Source organism: Spinacia oleracea, chromosome 2 (genome assembly GCF_020520425.1).
Source record: "Spinacia oleracea cultivar Varoflay chromosome 2, BTI_SOV_V1, whole genome shotgun sequence".
Lineage (NCBI taxonomy): Eukaryota > Viridiplantae > Streptophyta > Magnoliopsida > Caryophyllales > Amaranthaceae > Spinacia > Spinacia oleracea.
The window spans coordinates 10,537,092-10,560,241 of NC_079488.1; the positions used below are offsets into that span (position 1 = coordinate 10,537,092).

The window sequence follows — 23,150 nt, forward strand, 5'->3', positions numbered from 1 at the left end:
AATTCTTAAAGTCGCCTAAGTCACTATGAATTAGTTCTAGTAGGGTAGAAGATCGACATACATTCTTATTAAAGGCTTTTTTCGGGTGCTTAGCTTCTACACAAACTTCACATTTGTCAAAAGAGGTATTACTAAAATCTGGAATAAGACTAAGTTGTTTGAGTCTCTTGACAGATGCAACATTTACATGACCTAGTCTAGAATGCCATAAAGAAACTGACTCAGCAATATAAACAGAAGCAGAAGAATTATTATTATCAGTCACAACATCAAGCACAAATAAACCCCCATTACAAAATCCCTTACCCACAAATTCACCATTTTTGGTAAGTACAACTTTATCAGATTCAAAAGTTAACTTGATACTTGCTTTGTTAAGTAAAGCACCAGAAATGAGGTTCTTGCGGATATCGGGTACATGCAAAACATTTTGCAAAGCAATAGTTTTTCCAGAAGTAAGCTTTAGAAAAACTTTTCCTTTTCCAAGTACACTCACAGTGCTTGAGTTGCCCATGAAGACACATTCTCCTTCAGAAACTTTTTCATAGTCTTGAAAATTTTCCTTGCTCGAACAAATGTGGCGAGTTGCTCCAGTATCAACAACCCATTCAGTCACGTTGCTCACCAGATTCACCTCGGACACAACAGCAGCAATGATGTCTTCAGTGAGATTAGCTTGAGGCTTGTTCTCCTTTGGCTTGTTCCCAGGTCCATGTCCTTGCCTGCATTCCCTAGCTGAATGACCATACTTACCGCAAGTATAGCAATTTCCTTTAAACTGCCTTTTCTCCTTGTTGTTGTTGTTCTGCCTTGTGCCATGGAACTGATTTGGACCCTTGCCTTTCGGTCCCTTATTATAACCTGCATTTCTTTTAGTTTCAACAAGATTAGCAGTAGAGGAAGAATGGTCAGTAGTTTTTCCCTTGGTTTGGATACGGTTCTGCTCTTCAATCTTAATGTGGGAAACGAGTTCTTGAAGGGTAAAGTCTTTTTGTTTGTGTTTCATGGAATGGACATAGGTTTGCCAAGAAGGGGGTAATTTCTCAAGGAGACAGTTGGCTTGGAAAAGCTCACAGATTTTCATACCCTCAGCAACAATATCAGCACATAAATGTTCATACTCATGAACTTGATCAAGGACAGGCTTATCATCAGTCATACGGAAATTTAACCAACGACTACAAGCATATTTCTTAGTACCAAAATCATCAGTTCCATACTTAGTTTTCAGAGCATCCCAAATTTCCATAGCATTCTTAGACTTACTATAAATCATATAAAGAGAAGCAGTCATGTAGTGCAACAACATCCCACGACAGGTTTTGTTATCTTTCTCAAAATCCCTAGTGGAATTTGCAGGGGCAGCAATAATAGTAAGACAATAATCTACCCCAATTTGACCCAAGAAAAACTCCATCTTATCAGACCACATCTTATAATTCTTCCCATCGAAAGGATCTAACTTAGACATATCAGGGATGAAAGGGTTGGGAAGCATGGCAGAAGTGAAAGGGATAGCAGTAGGGATATGACCAGCCATTGCAAAAATAAAACACGGAAGAAAAAATTCAACTTTAGATTGTAGGAACAATGACTAGTAATGAACGAATAAACTTATCTTTAACCAAGTCGTGGCGTGTATGAACACTACCCTAAAGTTGAATTTGCCCCGTTACGTACACACGGCCTCTTGACAATCAACCTCCAGGGTTACACGACATCTATCTCGTTGGTGTAGTACAAAAAGATAGATTGAAAACGAAATTGAACGTTGCCAAAAATGAATCAGAGAGTATGTGTTTGAGAGGAAAATTTTCGGAGAGCAAATTTTTCTGTCTTTTCTTTGTGAAGGAGGAAGCCAAAATAAATAACGGAAGGCTGAAGAATTATTTCGGGAAGGAAATAAATTTGGTAATCAATTAGAATCAATCAATGACTCAATTTCCAGAATAAAATCTGTAATCGTTATGGAAATTATTCGGTTACCAAAATACAACAACTAGCCGTTACACGGGATTGATTGGCGGCAAAAAGGGCCCCACCCACACCCGCGAATGAGCCACTCGCCCGAGCCCGGCCCGGCCCGGCCCACGCGCGCGGTGGCCTAGAGCCTCCTCTCAAGTCTTCTAACAAACCTATTAGTGGAGTGAGGATATATAAAGTGGGTAAAACTCTTATTTTTTGTCAATGTGGGACAAGCACAATTTTCATTCTTTTGAAGCATCACTACCTATACTTCTAACAGTTCATAGACGGGAAGTATTTACAATATTTTGAAGAATTATATTCTCAAGTCTTCGATCAAGAACCTCCCAAAGTCTTCTATATGGAGCCTACTAGAGGTTTTTTATTCACCACGTATCTAAATGCTTACAAAATATGAGTTGTAGTACATGACAAGCTTCTTTGAATTTAGTAGATGGGGCCATGAGGGATAGCATGAAAATAGACTACAATGTTTCATAACAACCATAATGTTCATAGTTAGAGTGCCATACCGTTGCATTCTTCATCACTCTTAACGGTCTAACCCTAACGTTCCTAACCCAACGAGCCTCACCTTGACACTATACAACAAAAGAGCTTCGTTTCTTCTCCCATTGCCTCTGCAAGCCAGATTAACTGGTATCGGAGTTGTCAAGAGCTGCAACAAACAATACAGATCAGATGTCATGTATGTCAAAATTACCTAAAAAGATATTTCTGAAACTTTAAACCCGTTAGGAACTTCAAATTGAGACACAAAACATTACTCAAGTGTGTATTTTAGCACTCTTCACACTCACAAGCCTATTTTCGCACTCTTTACAGTTTACACATCAAAGAATATTTGATATCTTCACTTATTATAGCGGAAGAGTTTCTAATATCCAGTTTCCACATGAGGAAGTTTAGACTTTACACTACTCTAGCTTCAAACAAGAACATATCAGCAAATAAACCCTTTTATTTCTTTCCATGGCAGATTGTCTATCAAAATTAAAATAATCATCAAAATTAGTCAAAACACAAACAAAGTAAATAATTTACTTGTTGAATCTTGTTTGAACTATGCGCATGCAATTCGAATAGATTAGGAGTTACAATACGCCTTCTTTCATAAGCCCAAAAAGGGAAGAGACTTTACAAGACATATTTCATCTATAAACATAGCAATCAAATGGCCAGAAATCGACAAAATTATTAAAACAACATAAATTCAATTACATAGATGAGATATAAAAAAATGAGATATAAAAAAAAACCATTCTTTGAGGTTTTGCTGCAATTAGTAGAAGGTACACCCGGTTGCGTGTAGCTCTACACGCAACCGGGTCAAAACTACGTCGTTTTGATAGTTTTTACCAAAAAAAAATTAAATTAATAACACGAAATTACTTTCCGGATATTTTGGTATCTTTTGGCATTTATTAGGATAGAATTTTTAAATTTAAAAAACTGCCAAATAAAAAGTCAATAGAAAAGGAAAAAGATTTAGAGAATCAATTAGAATCATCGTTGATGTCGTCAAAAGGGGAAAACCAAAATAAAGAACATCTTCATCTCCAAAAATCGCAAATTAGGCGACACAGTTGCTCAAATTCGTAAATTTCGTATGTGTTAATCTTCATTTATTCAAGTAAGTGTGTATTGATGTTCTTTTCATTTGTAATTTAATTGTTAATTTCATTTATTTTGACAGTTTTTGATAATTTTATCTATTATTAATTGGAATTTCATGGGTTTTCTTTACACCCAAGAACAGACGTGCATCTTAATCAATGGCAGACGTAGTGTTTATCAACCAGTAATTAGAATTTGTCCTATTTTGTGTTGATTTCCTTTTCCAATTGAACATGTGTTTTTCTTCCTAGTTATGTGCTTGTAGTTGTAAATATGTACTTTTATGTGAAGTAATGTTTTTTGGGTCATAGTTATGTGCTTGTAGTTGTAAATATGTACTTTTATGTGAAGTAAGATGTACTTTTATATATAGTAATGTGTTTTTGGTCTTAGTTATGTGCTTTTGGTTAAATGTATTTTTTTTTGTCCTATCATGTACTTTTACACCTTGAATGTATTTTTGTTTTACGATTTGTTTTTTTATATGCCTTTACACATGTATTGTATTTCTACTCCATATTAATTTAATACATGATACGAGAAATAAGGAGTACGAATAAACCGCAAATAAAACAATGTAAATTGTTAAAGATTTAAATGCAAATAAAAGTAACTGATTGTTTTTGTAAAGATTTGTTAAAATATTAATAGAATCCTTGACTTTTTTAATCAATAAAAATAACTGATTGTTTTTGTAAAGTAACCATGATATGCGTGGTTTTAGGGGGAAGTTAGTATGTGATTTTTATTTTTTTATTTTTTTTGGCAAAAAATATCAAAACGACGTAGTTTTAACCCGGTTGCGTGTAGAGCTACACGCAACCGGGTGCACCTAATATTTTGCGGTTTTGCTGAAATTGAGGGCTACTGCGATTCAAGAATTAGATTACCAAAGTAAAATTACTAGGATTCAAGAATTTGACAAGCAGATCTGAACCCAACTTCATCAATCAATTGAACCAAAAGCTTGAATCAACTACGATATCCTATTTTGAAAGGAAAGAGTCGCTGAAGTGTAGTGAAATAGATAGGAAAAATTGAAAAATACCGTACTGCGATCTGCTCGCATAAAACTGACAAAGAATTCCAGTTCAAGATTAATAGTGTCCTCATCCATGAAAATGCCATAGCTTGTGAAAGAAAAGGGGGGAAACAAGAGAGGCAGACATAATATGAATTTGAGAATCTACCAATTTAAGGCGAGCTTTAGGCGTCCTTCGGAAACAAGAAATTGCAATTCCAAACCTAAGAATTTTAGGTTAGAGATAAGTGAATCTTGTGCGCCCTTCGAGAAAATACAAGTCGCGCTACTGAAAATGAAAATAACGACAAACAGCTTTATTGTCTTTTAGTTTTTATTTACCTTGTTTACCAATCACGACGAACTTATTTCTTGGTCGTAAAATGGTACCGCGCTAATCCTTTTAACAAAAGAATATTGACTTGGTCGGTAGTATATTGTCGTTAAAAATGCATTTTTTAGTAGTGAAATAATTTACCACAATCAGCATAGGAATCAAGTCAGACTGCTGATTTTCAATCATATTTCAGATTTCCAACCATATTTCAGGTGCTGCTGATTTCCAATCATACTTTGTATTTACTTTTTGTGGGTGAATGATGCATTTCAACGTTGAATAATCTGATGATTTATTGACGTTTATAGGTCTAATTAAGTAAATCGAAACAGATGCATTTCATGGGAGTATCAATTCAGTTTATAGGTCTCTTTTAAGTAAATTGAAGCAGATGATTTCATAAGATTATACTTACATCTATCTCTTGTACCAATTTAGATTTTAGAGCCGCATCGACCTTTTTCCAGTTCTTTTATCCAACTGGATAGTAAGCCTCCATCTTTGCAAGGCTCCCAATGAACCTGACCAAGATCTGTCCACCTTTCCTAAGCGGTTGACACAAGTCATTGAATTCAACAAAGTACTTGATGCCGTTGTTACTCCAGACATCGATTGTCTGAATAGGACCACTGGCCACTCCAATATTACCCTTAGCATCTGCATAAAAAGAGTTCAGACATCTTTAAATAGCCCACGATTAAACCAATCATATAAACTGGTGATAGTCTATGTATACAATGATAATCTCTGCTTGCATTTAACGCGAGAGGTATAATTAGTTTTCTTGCTATCTGACAAGTAATCAGAAAAATGAAAAGAGAACGACTCACAACACCCATCCCAAATCAAAATTTTGCATTGCTTAAGATGTACCAATATCCTATTGCTGCAAAAGGTCCACGATCAAAAAGGAGGAGAAAATTACGAACAACAGAACGCACTGCACGCAGATTAACAAGGAACCAGTATAAAAACTGAAGTTGACAACATTAAGTCCTCAAATTGAGAATGAATAGAATTTAAATCATCAGTTGTTTAAACGCTAAATACACCATCATCAGATGTTAACCTATTTGCAACCTTTCAAAACAGTCACCTAGTCATTACTTTGTCAGAATCCAGCATCGCTTGAAGATGAAATCGGTAAACAAAATCTAGACAATTTCATGAGGCCAAAGAAAAAACGAATTCTGATCTGCAAGAGATTAAGTAAACTACAGGAACAGTAGTAGTCGAAACAACTGTTCAGAAAGGACTCCAAAATCCATCCACTATGCAGATCAAAATCATCTAGCACGAACCTTTCTGCAAATAAGGTTATCGGACAACAGAGTCAACTAACAACCTACTTGATCACCCATTATTCAATCACCGAGAAAGCAACTGTTTGACCATTAAAAACAAAACAAAGAACTCCTCCAGCTAAAATAATGAATAAGTCACCAAACTCCTTAGACCTCTTCACCCAACATAATTTTCCAGACAATTAACCTGATGTATTGGAGACCACTACACTAGCAAATGTTGGCATATAAATGAGCAACGCTGACACTTGTATATGGCACGGAGGACTCCCACTTGAATAAGCAGAAATGTAACAAGCAACACACCAATTCCCAATAGAAATATTTTACAGAAGCAGTCACAACAAATATAACCAACTTCGCATAAAATTTTAGCCGAGCAGAGAAAATCAACGATAACGACCTAGGAGATTCCACCTTTATAAATCATATAAGCAACAGAGTGTGAAGTCAGTAATATATCTGACTAACTAAATAAACGAAGAAGAGAAAATGTAAATTCCCAAAGGTTCAAAATAAAAAGATTCTGAAAGAAAATGAGTCCAAAATCTGTGGTAACATAACCAACTACACTCTGCAGGTCCAGTGTCCAAATGTACAAAAAAATCACCACAAAAAATGTTAGAAAAATCACCACAATGAACAGAAGACTTCTGAAGATACAGTCTTGGAACCATCAAAATCCACAAAATCTTAACCATGGAACAGTTGAACTCCTGAAGTTAAGAGGAATGATTTGTAAGAAGCCAAGAAGTAGAAGGAGCATCAGGAATCACAAAATCAAAATTAACTTGTCATAATGAAGGTCGGAGTTTCATAAGATGGGCATGTTGAAGACCAAGCCGCGAATTGTTCACAAATTCCGTAAGTGAAAGGACACAAAAGTTATAGATCAGATGCGATCACAACCTATAAGTCTGCTAAATAAAATTCTGGTGTTACGTTGCTACCTTATTTCTGTTTATTAGACAACTAAACCAGTTGGATACTGTGCATCATCCTGAATAGCTAAAATACTTTCTGGCATCTGTGCATATTGACAAAAGCAAGACAGATACTAAATACTCCTAACAGAGAAACAAGTTCCATCTATATGCTCTTAATCTTGACATACATACAGTTTGACATGATTTTTAGCGTTTGAACTTTTGACTTCTAGTGCCAAGCCTGTTTGTGTTTGTGCATATGGACATATATAGAAGCAAGTGATTCAATTCTACTCTTCCCTCAAATCTTTCCTTAAAACCTTTTTTAGAGTATCATTTTCTTATATAACTCATTGTTACTTTTTATGAACATTAATGTCTGATCGAGTTCTTGCGACCAACACTTTCCTTCAAGCAGTTTCTCTAATCTGATGTACAAGGTACAACCTATTTCTTCTTTGTTAGTTAAATTTTTTGTTTTACTCAGTGTTTGTATTTTTAATATTTGAATTTGGATCTTGCATATGGGAGCACTTCAATAATTAGCAAACAACAAGAGAATCAACTAATTAAGTAAGGAGGATTTTTAATGTTTACCACATAAATACGGAGTATGTTTTATATGAATTTAAATTGTTTTCTTTTTTGCCCCTGTGTTTCTTTTTTCTTTTGTTCACTTTATTTAAAAATCAAAATTCTTAATCTTGATTCATTCTTTCATACTACGTATCATTTAATATGGACTATTATTAACTTCTAAAAACATTACTCCATGATCGACATGAAAAAGGTTGGTCGTTTTTCGATGCAACTTATCCTTGAATAATGCATTACATAATACACATATGAAAAGGAAAGCTAGGCTGCTAATTCTAAAAGGATTATCATGAGATGCTTTGATTAAACTTTAAGATATAAGGACAAGGGCAACTATATCTAATGGTTAAAAATTGAACTTACCGGTGGTCATAACCTCTTCCTTGTCATCAAAATCTACATTATCACGCCATTCTGGATATTCCAGTAAGGACTTCGATTTTTTTGAGTTCCCTTTTGGTTCTTGAACACCTTCTGCAGGGTATTTCGGTGGTTTTGAAGGTGGGATACTAGGTTGAATATTAGGTGTGTTCTGACCGGAGGAAGGAGAAGGGTATTTCAATGGTTTTGAACGTGGGTTACTAGATTGAATACTAGGTGTTTTCTGACCGGAGGAAGGAGAAGGGTATTTCATTGGTTTTGAAGGAGGGATACTAGGTTGAATTGAAATCTTGGAAGTAATCTTAGGTGGAATTTTATTTCAGTTGATGCCTCGAGTGAATTTGATGTTGATCCAGTAGGTGGTGTTTTCCATATAGCTTGTTGTGCACTTTTTGCAGTACTCGGACATAGAGGTGCAACCATCGATGCAGTGGTACCTGGTGGAGAGAATGGTCCAAATCTAACAGACTTAGGCACCTCATATGGTTGTGATTGAGTAGCATGCTTTTTGGTTGGTTGTGATGCATCTTCACTCAAAGATGAGGTACGTGATGGTAGCGAATTTGATGCTGATCCAGTAGCATCTGTTTGACTCTAACCCTCTTGCAATAAGTCATCCTTACTATGTAGCAACTACAAGACAAGTCACAAAAAAAATAGAATATTAGCAAGCAAGGCAACTGAACTAATGAAAACAACTTAAATGGACAACTGAATGTAACTGAACTAATGGAAACAACTGAAATGAACAAATCAGAACAACGGAAATAATGGAAACAAATGAAATGAACTAATGAAAACAGCTGAAATGAACAAATGAACAAATCAAAACAACTGAACTAAATGAACTAGTGAACACAACTGATATTGCAGTGGAAGTAAACAGGCAGCAGGCAACAGGCACCTAAAATAACCAAGTTAATCTTGAAACCGAGGGAGTGAAAAAAACTGAACAGAACAAATGAACAACTGAATTGGACTCTTATCAATTTATCAACAGTCATTAGTCTGTCAGAATGAACAACTGAATTGGACTCGTATCAATTTATCAACTGCTTTCAACCTGGTAACTGAACAAAACTCCATGGCCCTGGAGCATAAAAGCCTCTCTTATAGAACGTAACCGGTAAACATAACTGAACATAACTCCATACCCATTGTATTAGTCTGATTTCCTAATTCTAGCTAATACAAATATCTGCTACCCTATTTTGTTTGGCTTTCTTTTCAGTCGAATACAATCAGCTAAACACAGAGATTCAAGACCCAAACAATCTTCTGTAGACAGTTTGCTAAAACCCTGAAATTGCAGTGGAATTAAGCAGGCAGCAGGCACCTCAAGTAACCCAATTACTCTTGAAATTGAGGGAGGCCATACAGGATAGATTTCCAAACACAAAGTCAGTTCTTGTAAAATAAAAGCGAGATGAAAAAGGCGACTTGACTCTCATTACTCAACGTACTGTTAGCAGCACAGGTTGAGGATACACATAAAATATTTTTGACTGACATCATTCATCAGATACACATTCTGTGAGATTTGAGGATTTAATTAAAAATTTGGCAACACAGCAGGAACCAATAACAATATCAGTATATAAACTATCATTTAGAAAAAAAATGAACTCTATAAACTATGACAAAAAATTCTATAAATCCAAAACACTATCATTTAGAAGCTCATCATCATTGTCATCATCAGGAATATCAAACAAGTCCCTAGGCTTAGTCTTAATAACACGAAGCCATCCTTTTTGTATCTCATCCTCAATGTAAAAAACTTGTTTTGCTTGAGAAGAGAAAATAAATGGATCATCATCCAAATTTGGACCAGTGTGCATCAACTTTGAGAAATTGACACGAACTCTACCACTCGAGTATGTTTTGACACCCCTCCGTACATCAACCCAGTCACATCGGAACATTAGAACTTTGAAAGAACCATAATAATCAAGTTCTAATATTTCATTAAGTTTTCCGTAATACTCTTGGCCATCATCTTCTACCATAATTCCGGAATTTTGAGTCTTTCGAGATCGCTCACGGTCCACGGTGTTAAACTTATAGCCATTGATAATAACACTTTTCATCCTTTTGCCGCGATTGCTTAAACCATAGGCCAAGGCTTTTCTCAATTTTCCTTCTTTTGTCCTATCATCTAGGTTATTGGCCTATAATTCGAAAAACATAAGTTTTAGATTGGTAAATATAAAAAATAAATAAGGAAATCCCAAATTTAAAAGCATATGACCTTGTTTAGCAACCAATCGGAAAATTCATTGATTATCCACCAACTTTCTTGAACTTCTTCAACTTGATTCTCTTGCCGTTTTTCTTGTAGGAAGGCCCTTTCGAAATAAAAAATTCGAGTTACTAACAGTAATGACCGATACGCTCTAAAATAACCCATGACGCTACTTACTCAAGCACCGGTTTCATCTCATCCGAATGAAGCAAAACATAACAATGTGCTTGCTTTAAACTTTTGTCATCAACACGGACATTCTTTTTCATCCCAACTACACGACCAGCAGAGCCATATAAATAGTTGTTGATGTCTGGAACACCATCTTCATTCCTTTTCGGTCTGTTGAATATGGTCTCTACACATTCTAAATATCTCGAACAAAATGCAATTGTTTCCCATAAAAGGTACCCTTCAGCTATGGATCCTTCTGGTTGCGCTTTATTGCTTACATGAGATTTCAAAAAGGCCAAATACCTTGAAATATAATGAACAGGATTGTGAACGTGAAAGAATAAGACAAGTATTGTGATGTATTATTATTTTAAAATGATTAAAAAAATATTGAAGTTTAAGATATTGACCTCTCCATGGGATACATCCACCTATAATGGACAGGTCCACCGAGTTTGACCTCCTCCGCTAGATGAATTAGTAGATGCACCATGATTGTGAAAAAAGGTTGCATAAACTCTTTCTCCATCTTACAAAGAGTCAACACAAGCTTCGACGGAATGGTATCTAATTCACTTCTTTCAATAGCAGTTGAACATATCTTCTTGAAAAAGTACGACAATTCATCGAGAAAATCAATTACTTTTGTAGCATTAGATGCTCTTAAAGCAACAGGAAGGATATCTTGCATGAGCATATGATTGTTGTGGCTTTTCAGATTAATAAGTTTTCGTTGCTTCAAATTCACACACCTTTGCAAATTAGATCCATGCCCATCAGGAACTTTAAGATTTTGTAGGACTGTAAGAAATCTTTCTTTCTCTTCTTTAGACATGGTGTATGCAGCCGGAGGCAAATAGACGTTAACACGACTTGGATGAGATTGAGGCCAAAGATGAGATTTTATGTTCAGTTTTTTAAGGGCCAATCTAGCATTCTTATCATCTCTACTCTTGCTCATATCTAAGAGAGTTCCTAAGAAATTGTCACATACATTCTTCTCAATGTGCATAACATCTAAGTTGTGTCTAAGAGGATTATGTTCCCAATATTCTAATTCAAAAAGCTTACTTTTCTTTTTCCGCAGAACACGATTAGACTCATCCTGATCATTATCATCATTATCATCATCATCATCATCAAGTTCATCATCTTCTAGTCTCCCTCTTTTTTTCCGAATAACTTTTGACTTTCCATACACATACTTAACTTTTTCTTGTTGCTTCAAAACTTCTGTCCCGCTTACACGAACCGGAGCAAGACCATGTTCCTCTGTCCCATCAAATTCATTTGTTTGAGAACGATAAGGATGGTCAACTGGTAACCATTTTCGACACCCAGGGTAGACAATTTTACCACCAAAACTATAATAATAAGTAGAATCAACACATGAAGGGCAAGCTTTATAACCTCTTGTACTCCAACCCGACAACATAGCATATGCTGGAAAGTCATTTATAGTGGAGTGTAAGGCTGCTCGCATCTTGAAATTTTTTCCGCTATAAGCATCAAAGGCATCTACACCTTCCCACAACAATTTTAACTCATGGATTAATGGTTGCAAGTACACATCAATATCCATACCAAGACCCTGTTTCCCCGGAATAAGCACAGACAAAATAAATGATGTCGACTTCATACAAAGCCACGGTGGCAAATTATAAGGAATCAGGATCATCAGCCATGTACTTTAACTAGTATTCATCAAACGATATGGATTAAAGCCATCACTTGCTAGACCCAATCTAACACTACGAGGATCTTTGGCGAATTCCTCATATCTTTTATCAAACATTTTCCAAGCTTCACCATCCGTCGGGTAAGTTATGATATTTCCATCCTTGCGGTCAAAATGCCATCTCATGTCCTCTGCTGTTTTAGATGACATGTAAAGTCTCTTTAGTCTAGGGATCAGAGGAAAGTACCACATCACTTTAGCTGGAACACCCTTCTTACATGTTCCTTTGTCTTTCACACTACTCTCACCCTCCTTTTCTTTCACATTCTTCCACCTTGATCTGTGGCAGATATGACACTCACTTTTTCCTGCAAATTCTCCCCAATATAACATGCAATCATTCGGACATGCATGGATTTTCTCGTAACCCAATCCCAAATCATTCATTATCTTCATGCCTTCATAATACGACGATGAAAACTCCTTAATATAAGGAAATGCGTCTAATAGAAGCTCAAGCAACTTATTAAATGATGCGGCAGACCAATGGAACATACACTTGAGGTGAAACAAGTGCAATAGAAACGACAGCTTTGAGAAAGTTGTACACCCCTCATATAGACCCTCATCAGAAGCTTCCCTAAGTCATTTATACTTCGCTTCTTCTTCATTGGTGTTGGTTGATGGAAATTCATCATCTTCCTCACATTCAAAATTTAACTCTTCATGCATGTCATACGAATATTCATCTTCAAAATTAGCTTCACTTAATGATGGGTCTTGGGGTTCGTTGGTGGGTTGTGGACTATTGTCAACCTTAAAAGCTGCTCTTAGTAACCCATTCATATCATCTCGACCAACTACATTTTCTTGATCATTATGGATCTCTAAGGTATTACTCTCTTCAACTCTACGATGGAAAATCCATTGCCTATAATTCTTATAAAAACCGTTAAATAAAATGTGTCCTCCTACCTCGCCTAAGTCAAACCATTTATTTAACTTGCATTTATTACACGGGCATCGAGTTTTTCCCTTTAGAAGAGTCTCCTTTGCAACCTCTAAAAATTCCATGCAACCATTATAATAACGGGTATCCCCTTTTCGTAAGTCAATCCAACTAGTATCCATGTCTAAGAAAAAAAACTATAATTATAAATAAACACACTTATAGAAAACAAAGAACCATTAAACCACATTAATCTGCAAATAATTAGCATCGCATTCTCGTTTAGTTTTTTGGGTGATCTGTACATAATATTTCTCTTATTTTCTCATAACATATAACGAACATACAAAACAAAAGTTGTTGACCATGGTTTTTAATTTTGCAACTATAATCTCTATATTTTTTTAAGTATTTTTCCCATGAGATAGGTTAACAAGTTGATATCATGATCATCAAGTATAAATTGTTTAGCAACTTTTCATAAAAGCAACAAGAACGACTAGTTAAACACCACAATTGAATCAACAAAACAAAAATAAATTAAATACTCAACGAACTGAAAATCAAGACACAAAATTATTCTGGCTATTCAGCTGATAATGTAGTTTACGGCTTAATTATTGCAAATGCGGCTGTTTTTATACTGTGGCGGGTTTTCCCTCAGGATTTTATGTACCGAAACTTTACAGCGAGTCTTTGTAAATGTTTGTTTGTTTGTTTGTGTTTCATATCGATTGACAGCACATGTGTATTGAATTTGAATGCTTTCCTATTTTGGTATTTTTAGCAGTTTCTTCTTTATGCATGTAGTTGCAACTTATATTTTTCTTCTTTTTATGTTGATATGCCCTGATTATAACTGCAATGTTCCTAATTAACTGTATTTTTTCGTGCTTTTTTTTACCCCTGCCGCGGCACCCAGATTTCAGTGGACAACTTTAAAAGTGAACGTATATACGCACTGCTTACTTCGGCATTTTGCCATGTGGACATTGGACATATTGGATCCAACATGCTTGGTCTCTACTTCTTTGGCAGCAGTGTAAGAGTGACTGCTCTATAGTCTTGTTAACAACATTGCCTCTTATTTAAGTTTGTGGAGTTGATTTCACTTAATTTTGTTCATTATGCTCTCACTGTAACATAGCTCTTTTCATTTAACAACTCCAACTTGCCATCTTCTTATTGCTGTCAATCTGCCATCTTTTCGTATTGAAAACATGGTTTCTTCTGACATGTTTCACTCAGCAGTAGTTTTAGGAAAATGGTTTAGATTACAAAATGAACTATTTCAAACTTGCTCAGTTGCACATACTTCTTTTTTCAAGGTTAGTAAGTCTGATATTCATGGGCCTTGATCGCATTTCCCCTCCCAATAAGTTCTCTATTAATATCATTTCCAGGTAAATTATTAAACTAGGACACAGGTTAGGGAGCACAAACATACAGCAGGACTAGGGAGCACAAACAGCAACCCAAAACAAAACAAACAAAAAAGCAAAGCTTAAAACACACCAAGCTGCAACAACATACACAGCCTGCACACAATAATAGAGCAGCAACAACCCTCACTCACACCAGTAAACCAACAGACCAGCAACAACGAACACAGAAGAAACTGCACCAACAAGAAGGAGACAGAAGCAGCAACACCAACTCAAAATGCATAAAACAAAATTATCTAAACTAAAAAGAATTTTCTATTTAGTTTTCACATAAGTCAGAAATAACACAAATTATAAATTATCAGATATATACCTTGCAAATTATATATATTGGCAAATTATATATTGGCAAATTAAATATTATCAGATACCTTGCAAATTAAACAAGCCCTGCGAAACTCTCAGCAAATTGAAAATTGAAAAAAAATTGAAAAATAATACAACAATCATAATTATACAACAATCATACTGAAATTTTCAAAGAAATTTGAAAGAACGGTAAAATTTGATGAAGAACAGGGTACATACGTTGGAAATTCAAGCCCACAACACGCAAAACTGATTAGTAACAACACGATTTTCCACCACTGTGACTCGTGAGAGGATGAAGATGAATAAATTAGAAAATTAAGAATTAATTGGAAATATTAGATTAAATTGACAAAAACGAAAAATAAAAGACTGAGCAGATTAATGGCGGAATTGGATTAAAGGTGGACGAACCTGAAGACAATGGCGAGAGGATTAATGGAGGAAGGAATGGCGATTATCAGAGAAGAAGAAGATGACTTAGGGTTTGAAAGTCGTGGGCTTGGAGGGATGAGTCGTGGAGTTAGGCAAGTCAGGCGGTTTCAAAAATAAATTTCTTTTTAGCGCGATTTGATTTCACAAAAATCTCAGCACGTGAGAAGCACGTGGATTAGGGACGTTTTCATCGACGCTTTAAAGCGTCGACAAAGTTTTGGACGGTTAAAAGCGTCGTGGCCACACGAGAATTTTTTCCCCCCCAAAATCACTGCCTTTGGCGTCGAAGACCAAGCGTCCAAAAAGGGCATTTTTTGTAGTAGTGCAAGGTAAAAGGGGCATTCAATTCATTCCAACCTACCTTAAAACTTCTTTGCTCTGCCTTCTCTCTATAATTTACTTCTCTCTGTAGCTTATACTTACTTAGGCATCAGAGGGAATATTCCTACGGGAATATTCTTGTTTCACAGGTTGCCAGGGGATCGTGTCAGCTCATACTTAATACCTCCATGGAACGCGTGACACGTCATCACCGTAAAAGATCCCACAACAGTACCTAATATACAAAGTGTTGCATGTACTATTCAAAATCTATCCTTTAATTAAACAAATGACAAGAGATGAGATAGAAACATGAGAGGCTCCTGTTTTCTAGAGAGAGAGTGAAAACCTAGATCTGTTTCACCATTTTTCCTGCTTTGCTTTGCCTTGCTCTAGTAGATTTGCACTGCAAATTAATCTCTTCGGCTTCCTCTCCCTTGTCCTCTATTTTTGTAATTTCCCAAACCAAGCCTTGCCCCAAATTTATTAGGGGTAATGATGAATCACCTTGCATTTATATTGGTGTCTCGGTTATATCGAAAATAGCTTTTCCTTCCCCGATCTTCGTCCTGCATTCCTCCGTAAGCTATTTGGTAGATCTAAGGGTGGAGAGTGATGCAAAGTCAATAGATCTTGGGTTTTCCAACAGCAATGATGGTTTTTGGAGTTAATCAAGTAGTTTAATCCACTGGGCTTTATTAAATTAGCTGCCTTAATTGGACCAATGGCGATGGAGATTGGTTGGTTAACCCAACACTGGTTCAATTGGAATTCAAAAGAAATCTTATCCTGGCTATTTTGGTGCAGGGAAGTATCTTTTCATGATTTTAATTGTTGTTTTACATTTACTCTGCTTCTTAATTGAATTTTTCGCGTTTTCTCAATGCATGCAATTTGTTTGTTTATAGTTTGCTATTTTCTATGTGATGATTATTATTGTGATGTTATTTTTATAGGTTAGAACTCTAGATCCTTCGTCTCTTAGGTGCCTTCCTCTTAATCTTTTGTGTCCCTAGGCTGCGTCCTTAAATCTTCTATGCTACGCCTTCTGGCACTATAAATATCGGCTTTGTCTGATCATTTTTCCCACGCTCAATTCTCCTCTTACTCTACGTATTTCCCTTTAATTTCTCTCCTATCTCTACTACCTCTACTCCTCTTGTGTTTTCATTCTCTTAATGTCAAAAAAACCTGTCAACAATAGCTATGCATCACTTCTTAAGAAGAACTCAACTTCACTTCCCGGTGAACTTGGACATACCAGCTTACCTGGGGATTCAAGTACTTCCAGCTTTATCAGAAACCCCTCCTCAAGCACCCTTCTCATGGGAAGTAGCAGTGTTGATCATGTTACAAATCCCTCACCTCAGGACGGTGCACATTGTACTGCACCAAATGTTCCTAGTGCAAGTAACGCCACCATAATTGTAGATGCTCCTAGGCTCAACCAAGATCAAGTCAAATTGATGGATGCTACATGTCTCTTTGGGAAAGCATGGGGTGAGTTTGTGCCCCATGCTGCTGTTATTGCTAGGATGAAGAAATATTGGCACTTCATTAGAAGCGAGGTAAGCTTTATATTTTTGGGAAATGGGTGCTTTTATCACTTTTTCTAATCCTCTTGACAAAGAAGAGGTCTGGAGCAACCTTCCTTGGTTTGTTCAATGCCTCAACTTTGTCTTGATTCCTTGGAGGACTTCTTTCAAAGCTCAATACCACTCTATCACTCATGTGGATCAATGGGTGAAAATTCCATTCCTCCCCTCTGGATACTGGACTTGGCATTACCTAAACCAAATTGTTAGTTGTGTTGGCCATCCTATTAAGCTTGATAGATTCTCCTCTTAAAATGCTGAAAAGGGGTCAATTTGCTAGAGTTTGCCTTAACCTCAACATCAGTAAGCCTGTGTCTAGGTCTATCTCTCTCAACTTTGGGTATGACATTCAAGAGTTCTTTATGTACTATGAAGGTGTCTGGGAAGTTTGTCCCCTGTGTGGGGACCCACAACACTTCTTGAATGCCTGTCCTAAATGTCCCCCACCTTGCCTTGAATTAGTTGTGACTCAACTGGATGATGCCAACTTGTCTCTAGATGCTGCTGGTGTAACTGCTGAAGTTGGGTCTACCCCTACTGATTGGGTGTCTGTGGTGCCAAGAAGAAAGGCTAAACCTAGGGCTTCTTCCAAAATAGATCCTTTGAAATTTCAGCCTTTCTCTCCTACTAGCAATGTCAAAACCCTGCACTCTTCTAAATCCAACCTAGGTCCTGGTCTTCCTGTGATCCCCCTTGCCAATAGCTTTCAAGGCTTTCAACAATTTCAGGTGTCTATTTAATTGTGATACTATCACCCTGAATCCTCCTACTGTCCAACCCTTTGAGGATATTCTCCCTGATTTTGATCCCAAGGACTTAACTCCATAGGGCATGGGGGATGTACAAAATGACCATGTCAATGATATGGAGCTTGAGATCTATGATGGTGAGGGTTATGATGATGAGGACCCAATGTTTGCAGATTGTACTCCACCTTCTGATACTAACAAATCTAAAAGCAAGAAGAGAGATGATGGTGATCTCTCTCCTTCATTTTCTGCTGAGTAATTTTGTTTTGTTGGCTTCACTTGCTTTCGGGGAGGGGGTGGTTTTGTGTAGTTTTTTAGCCAGTCTCAGCTGGTGTCTTATGCCTTTAGGGTTTCTTAGTTTTGTATCAGGTTTTTGGTCCCTTTGTAATTGTCACTACAGTCTTTATACTTTTAGTTTTTGTAAGACTGTAGTTAGTTGTACAACCTGGTACTTGATTATGTTAGTTTTTCTACTGCTTACTAGCTCTTCAAGTGTAGCCGTTATTAATGATATTATGATGTTATTTCTGATTTCAGTTTTGGAAGCCTCTCTTGACTTCTCTTTATCTTCTGCAATTAATGCTTTTATATTGTTTGTGATCCTTTTGGTCATGTGTATCAGTTTATGGTACCTGATGAACATTTGTCTTGCCTTGATCAGAGAATTGGTGAATCCTACCATCTATGTTTGGCTCCCAGGTAAATGGAGGTACCCAAGTTATGGGAAGCTCTTTGCTTGGTTGAAGCTAAAATTGGCTAGGACCTTCACCAGGTCTTGCACATATGATGTAGTAAAGAGCTCTAACTGCTTTTTTACTTGAGGGCTTTTGTTTCATTGTTCTTTGGAGTGCTTTTGTTACTCCAATTATTGTTGATGATATGTGCTATAATACTCTGAATAACATATCTTCTCGAAGAAATCTTTCTCTTGCAATACCTGGACTTTCTATGCTTAACAATCACTTATTTTTGTTACGTGGTCTCTACTGCAGGCTATTTATAATCTATGTTGTTGGAGCGGTCAAAGTTGACATTCTGGTCTCTTTGGGGGTTTATATTGGTGTCTCTCTGCAAATTAGTCAATGGGTGTACTTGGTCCTTTACTATTCATTCTTTCTCTGTAATCATTTATGAACTGGATTATTGGGTCACCAAACTTTTAATTTTTGTCTATGCTTTGTTCATCTTGTTAAGAACCAGACTTTTGATCCATTGTGAACTTAATGGCTAAGAGCCTGTTTTTACACCTTAAAGTTATGAAAATCCTTAGTTGGAATATTCAAGAAAGCAAAAAATTACAGGCCGTTGGTGATATAACTCACTATGTCACCAGTTTTCGACCTGATATTCTTTTTGTACTGGAAACTATGACATCAAATGCTACTAGTAAAATAGTTACAAAAGGATTTCGATTTCAAAAAATGTTAATAATAGAGCCGATAAATCATAGTAGGTGGATTTGGGTTTGTTGGAATAATGATAACATTCAAGTACTAAGTCATGTACTTACTGATAGATGCGCGCATTTGAAAGTTCTTTATAAACCTACCACTGAACAAATACTAGTGTTTGGAGCCTATTTAACAGCTCAAACCCAGAATATAGATGAATTTTGGGACGCAATGACGGTTTTTTATGATAATTTCACCATGCCATGGATTCTTTTGGGAGATTTCAGCGAGCTGTTATCTACAAATGATAAATAAGGGGGTAATCCTGTAACTGCGAATCAATGTCAACATTTCCTTAGTTTCCTGACAAACACAAGTGTCATGGACATTAGTTGTTTGCAACAATCCTATTCTTGGAAGCCCAACTCTCATATAGGACTATATCAACGTCTAGATAGAGCAGTAGCAAGTTATTCTTTCAATGACAAATTCCCCCCTTCAATTGTTAGATTTGGAACTTCTACGAAAATCTGATCATGCCCCTTATTTTTTTTATTTCAAATCTTCGTTGGAATCCCCAAATATACTTTTCCTTTTTCAAAACTCATGGACTCTGGAAGAGGGTCCTTTAAAGATTGTGCAAAACAAATGGAACACTAATATACAAGGAACATGATTGTTCAGAATAAGAGAAAAATTGGCGAGCATTAAAATCGATCTAAAATCTTGGGCAAAAGATAATGTACTTTCAAGACTAGGAATCTAGCAAGAAAATGCGGAGAAAATAGTAGATCTTGAATCTAAACTAATGGCACAACCTTTCAACCCCATCCTACAGAATCACTTACTTCGCATGCTCAAACAATGAGAATTCTTTTTTATTTATGGTCAACATACTTTGAAAAACTTAGCAAAGAAAAACTGGCTTTCTCAGGGGCATAGGAATGAAGGAAATAATTTCCTTGGTCCAAGTATGCATATAATATTAAGTCTAATAAATGCGGTTCAGTATTAATTAACAAGTTAATAATTCAGTGAGATCAAATGAGTTGAATGCCTAGCTAGAGGTCGCTTCAGTTCAAGTGGAATTAATTATATTAATCCACAGCTTACTCTTGACTGAACCCGTAGGGTCACACAAATAGTACGTAAACGGATCAAGTATTTAATGGCATTAAATACTCCATCTATGGATATTCGGAATCGACGGATCTTGGTTTCAGTGGGAGCTAAGATCGTCAAAGGCAAGAAATGAATACTCCGGAAACGATGATATTGCCGGAAACGGAAATATGGATCGTATCGGAAATATAAATATTATCCAAGTCGTAGATGTTGTCGGAAACGGAAACATAGTACGTATAGGAAAATATTATTGGAAATGGAAATATTGCCGGAATCGGAAATATTGCCGGAAACGGAAATATTGTCAGAATCGGAAATATTATCGAAATCAGAAAATAATTCCGGAAACGGAAATATTAAATATTTGTTCGAAACGGAAATTAATTCCGGAATCGGAAATATTAAATATTGTTCGTATCGGAAATGAATACCGGAATCGGGAATTTAATCGGAAGCGTATCGTACGAACTAGCATCGGAAGAGGCTCGCTAGACGAAGGCCTAGCACGAAGCCAGACCATCGCCCAACAAGCCAAGCGCAACACGCCAAGCCTCGACCAGGCCCAGCGCTAGGCCAGGCCCAGCCAAGGCCTATGGCGCTCGCGGAGCAGTCGTGGGCTGCGACATGGGCTGCGAGCAAGAGCAGCTCGCGTGGGTCGCGAGGCTTGCGCGGGCTGTGCTCGTGCTCGTGCTCGTGTGCGGTTGTGTGCAATACAAATCCTAAGGCTATTAGAATTTGTTCTATGATTAAATCCTAATCCTAATAAAGATAGAATTTGTTTAATAGAGTTTTAATAAGATTCTAATTAAATAAATTAGTATCCTAAGAGGATTATAATTCCTTTCCATAAACTCTATAAATAGGTGCCTAGGGTCACATATTTACATCGAGATTTGAAGTATTCAAAAGGTAAGATTTTCAAGCAAAAATCAGCCAAACACTTGCAACCCATATTAGCCGAAAATCCTAGAACTTTAAGGGCGATTCTAGTTGGTCAATCTTAAGGCGGATCCGGACGTGCTGTGGACTATCTACGGAGGGACGACACTTGGAGTCCTAAAGACTTGTTCTTGTTCGGTTCGGACGCAGCTAGGGAGGGCACGCTACAAAGTGTATGCATCTGAATTATGCTAAATGATTATGTGTAAATAATATGTTTCCTGGCTTTATCGTTTTTCCGCATGATTTATGTTTATTCATATGTATCATAACCTAACAGTGGTATCACGAGCCTCTTATTATTTTCATAATCTAAATTTTATGAACATGGTTAAATTTTACAAATTTGCAAAAAATTAAAAGGGGTGATTAATTTTCGTAATTGTTAATTAATTGCAAATTGCGTTTATTTAATTATATGTATGCAGTTTTTTGGCAGTTTCTTCGTTACTCATCCAAATTGAGTGATTTTTGTGTCAATTCCGCATGTAAAAGGCATTCTAAAATTTTTGACAAAATATGTATTTTTCGGCCGAACCCAGAATACCCAAATTCGAAGCCTAACTATGACTTTTCGGAGGTTTTAGTTTTTCGAACGCAAAAGTTTGTAAATTTAAGATGTTAAATTAAGTATTTGCGATTCTTGTTGATAAATCTTGAGTTTTTTTATTGACCTACAGTATATGTTTAACAATTATGAATGCCTAGACTTGTTAATTATACAACCTAATTTGTAATTATGATTAATTTGTTGAAATTCGAATAATTTAGAATTCATTTGTTTTTCATAATTAATTAATAATTTAATTAGGTATCCATGATTAAAATCCACCATAAAAATTGTTAATTTATGTTAAATTTTTAATTTTTATGACCTAGATTTGAATCCATGTTAATCGGAAATTAATTGATTAATAAATTTTCGATTTTTCGCCCTAAAATTATGAAATTAATATGATTTATTGATTTGTCGTTAATTTTAAATTAAAAAATATTAATTTTTTATATAATTCGCTCATAAAAGTTGCACGCACAAAGCAAAGGACGCTACGTGTTACCCTTAAGGGGTGTTGTATAGTGCGGGCATGCGACGACGAGCAAGGGAGCTCGTCGCCCATGCGGTACGAATGCAGCGAGCAACGAGCGTGGCATGCACAAGGCAATGGCTGCGTAGGGGTTGTGTGCTACGCGCATGGGGCGATGGGGCGATGGGCAAGCAAGTGCAGCGAGCGAGGCATGCACGCGTGGGCAGCGATGGATGCTGCGCCACAACGTGCGTTGCCTTGCCCAGCAGCACGCCAAGGCAGTAGCCAAGGCAGCGACAAGCGCAGCACAACGTGCACGCGAGCAGCGTTGGCTGGCCTGTCCAGCAAGCGTTGCCCAGCATCGCGCCAAGGCGATGGGCGAGTGGGCTGCGCGCAAGCGTGGCTCGCTGGGCCTGACGCATTGGTGCGTTGTTGCTTGGGCTTTGCGGTACTATCAATCGAGTGACAAGGGGTTTGTTGCTTGTTGGACTTGACGAGGTATGGGCGCAAGCCCATGGCCTTGTCTTGACCCGATTGGTTCGTTTTAATTTTAACTTGAATTTTCAGTTCGGAAATAATTTTAATTAACGTTAAAATTAAA

General features: G+C 36.7%; 1 protein-coding gene across 1 annotated transcript; it reads right to left on the reverse strand.

Moving 5' to 3' along the window:
* Positions 1–8,418: 8,418 nt before the first annotated feature.
* On the reverse strand, positions 8,419–12,722 carry LOC110804451 (uncharacterized). Its single transcript, XM_022010044.2, has 6 exons — positions 12,339–12,722; positions 10,999–12,221; positions 10,600–10,891; positions 9,834–10,340; positions 9,409–9,469; positions 8,419–8,753 (listed from the first exon to the last, which is right to left on the reverse strand). Exons 1-6 carry the CDS (start codon positions 12,720–12,722, stop codon positions 8,419–8,421), a joined length of 2,802 nt encoding a protein of 933 aa, XP_021865736.2.
* Between the last annotated feature and the right edge of the window lie 10,428 nt (positions 12,723–23,150).